The sequence below is a fragment of the Nicotiana tabacum genome, chromosome 3 (assembly GCF_000715075.1).
Source record: "Nicotiana tabacum cultivar K326 chromosome 3, ASM71507v2, whole genome shotgun sequence".
Lineage (NCBI taxonomy): Eukaryota > Viridiplantae > Streptophyta > Magnoliopsida > Solanales > Solanaceae > Nicotiana > Nicotiana tabacum.
In genome coordinates, this window is record NC_134082.1 from 18,758,371 (window position 1) to 18,761,032 (window position 2,662).

The 2,662-nt window shown below is 32.3% G+C and overlaps 1 protein-coding gene across 1 annotated transcript; it reads left to right on the top strand.

Annotated features, from left to right (window-relative positions):
• The first annotated feature begins 699 nt into the window (after positions 1-699).
• LOC107831802 (endochitinase EP3-like) lies at positions 700-2,452 on the top strand. The gene is made up of 2 exons (XM_075249256.1): positions 700-1,156; positions 1,898-2,452. Exons 1-2 carry the CDS (start codon positions 739-741, stop codon positions 2,308-2,310), a joined length of 831 nt encoding a protein of 276 aa, XP_075105357.1. The 5' UTR covers positions 700-738; the 3' UTR covers positions 2,311-2,452.
• The last annotated feature ends 210 nt before the right edge of the window (positions 2,453-2,662 follow it).

The window sequence follows — 2,662 nt, forward strand, 5'->3', positions numbered from 1 at the left end:
AAAACAATTGTTAAGCTTAGACCCGAGCTTGGACTTAACATCACAACTGATTTGATTATTTATTTTATCTTTAATTTGCTTATCTAACGTTATTGATCACTTGTATTGAATCTATCCACATATCCTTAAAACCGCGTACAATTTCAATTGTTATCCATTTCAAAGGGTAAAAAGGTATGTACTCTACCAGTTCTATTTATGTGATCATATTTTCTTTTTAATTTATTTGTTTCAAAAAGAATAATTTATTTTAAAATTTTAAAATAATTTACTTTATAGCCGCATAACTAGTATTATATATCTAAGACTATAAATTTTAAAAGTTTTATAACCAAACAAAAAGTACGATGTCTTTAGGATCATATAAGTATCAAAAAGATTTTTTCCCCTTAAATTTTGTGCTTGGTGAAATAGGTTCATGCATGATTCGTCAATGTCAATATATACTAGAAGGACAATTATGAGTTGAAAAGCGAAAAATATTCCCTTTCTGAAAGACATAAAGATAGAAGGATGGAAGAAGCTTGCTAATAAATGGCCTTTTGACAATGTACATACGACTCAAAAAGGTCAAAGTCAACCCATACGAAAATATTGTTCTAACTTTGAACGCTTCAACAATAGTGGCTCTTCACGGGAAAAAAAAGAAAGAAAAAAAAAAGTAGAAATTAATTCCCCATCTATAAATGCCTCTGCATTCTTAGACATCCCTCCACACACAACTAAACTACAGAAAAGATGAATTTCTCTTCAAGAAAACAATTCATTTTCCTCATTGCATTAACTATAGTACTAGTTGTTGTTCCAAGAACAATCTTGGCACAAAACTGTGGATGTGCAGAAAGCTTGTGCTGCAGCAAATGGGGCTTTTGTGGTACTGGAAATGATTTCTGCGGGCAAGGATGTCAAGGAGGTCCTTGTTTTAGTGCTTCACTATCAAGCAACGGAGGTTCAGTTGCTGATGTTGTTTCTAATGCATTCTTCAATGGAATAGCAGATCAAGCTGCTTCTACCTGTGAAGGAAAAGGGTTTTACACAAGGGCTAACTTCCTTGAAGCTCTTCAATCTTATCCCAATTTTGGTACTATGGGTTCTACCGATGATTCTAAGCGTGAGATTGCTGCTTTTTTTGCTCACGTCACCCATGAAACCGGACGTAAGCTTTCTTACTAATTGCTTGCTCCTTCTATTTTGGCTCTCTTTTTGGCGGTTTTCTCTTAGAACCTTTTAATATACTTACTTTCTATTTTAATTTATGTGAATCTATTTGTCATAAATAAAATTTAAGAAATAAAATAAGGCTTTGAAATATATAATTTTAACCGTACCATAATATTTTTGTACTTATAAAACTTCTGAAGCTTGTAGTCTCGATCATATTATGACATTTGTGTGACTGTCATTAAGAGTAAAATATGATGTTTATGTTAATTCATTATCAACTTTAAATAGGGGTAGTTATTTTGAAATGGACTAAAAAGAAAAATAAGGTCTAAATATGAAAATATAAATGTGGTATTTATTGTTCCACATGTACCAACTTTAAATTTGGATCCACTTTTCACTAAATTAAAATTCCACTAAAATCTATACAATGGACGTGTACTTATATAGAGTCTTTCCTGTTATAAAATTACTCAATAGTCCCCATATATGTTGAGTTTATATTTTATGCAATGATGGAACTGATAATGTAAGAATATTTTTATACTATGAGGTTATTTATTAAGTAATTACATATAAATTTTTTAATAATCATTACTATATAAAAAATAATAATTAACCTGCAATTATATATTAAAATTCACTAATAGTTTTAAAGAATCTTTACATCATCTAACATATACTATTACTTATATCTTTTAACAATATTTGTTTGCTGATTTGGTTTATACAGACATGTGCTTCATAAATGAGATAAATGGTCCTTCAGGCGACTATTGTGATGAGGACAACACAGAGTACCCTTGTGTCTCAGGCAAGAACTACTACGGTCGAGGACCCATCCAACTATCATGGAACTTCAACTATGGACCTGCCGGAAAATCCATAGGATTCGATGGCCTAAATGACCCCGACATTGTGGCTAGAGATGCTGTTATTTCCTTCAAGACTGCCCTGTGGTATTGGATGAACAATTGCCATTCTCTCATTACTTCTGGCCAAGGTTTTGGCCCAACCATTCGAGCCATTAATGGCCAGATTGAGTGTGACGGCGGCAACCCGCAGACTGTTGCCAGAAGGGTTGAGTATTATACTGAGTATTGTCAACAACTAGGCGTGGAGACTGGGGATAATCTCACTTGTTAGCACCCCAAGTAATTAAAGAGGTTGAATGAAAGAATAACCAGAGATTTTAATTATTAGTTGCTCCACGGTTGTGAGGCTTACATATATATGTTGTGAGAATTGAATAAGACTCCATTATACATAATTTTATTTTAAAAAGAAATATATGATTATATACTACACAGTTGGAGATGCAACTCTGCAAAAAGTGCTTCTTTTTATGTTTTTATTTTTGCTTCATTTCGGTTTTTACCAGAACTATTTACTAGCAATTTGTCAAAAAATAATTTTGTCGCAGATTAAGCTTCAAGTCCATTATGTTGCTTTCTTAGCGTTTAAATTGTTTTTAGTTAATATACCACAGAGACAGATC

What these genes read in the sequence shown, in the direction of transcription:
- LOC107831802 (XM_075249256.1), top strand. Translation starts at nt 739, where the DNA reads ATGAATTTCTCTTCAAGAAAACAATTCATTTTCCTCATTGCATTAACT. An exon ending in CGTCACCCATGAAACCGGAC is followed by an intron (nt 1,157 to 1,897) that starts GTAAGCTTTCTT and finishes TGGTTTATACAG; the next exon opens with ACATGTGCTTCATAAATGAG.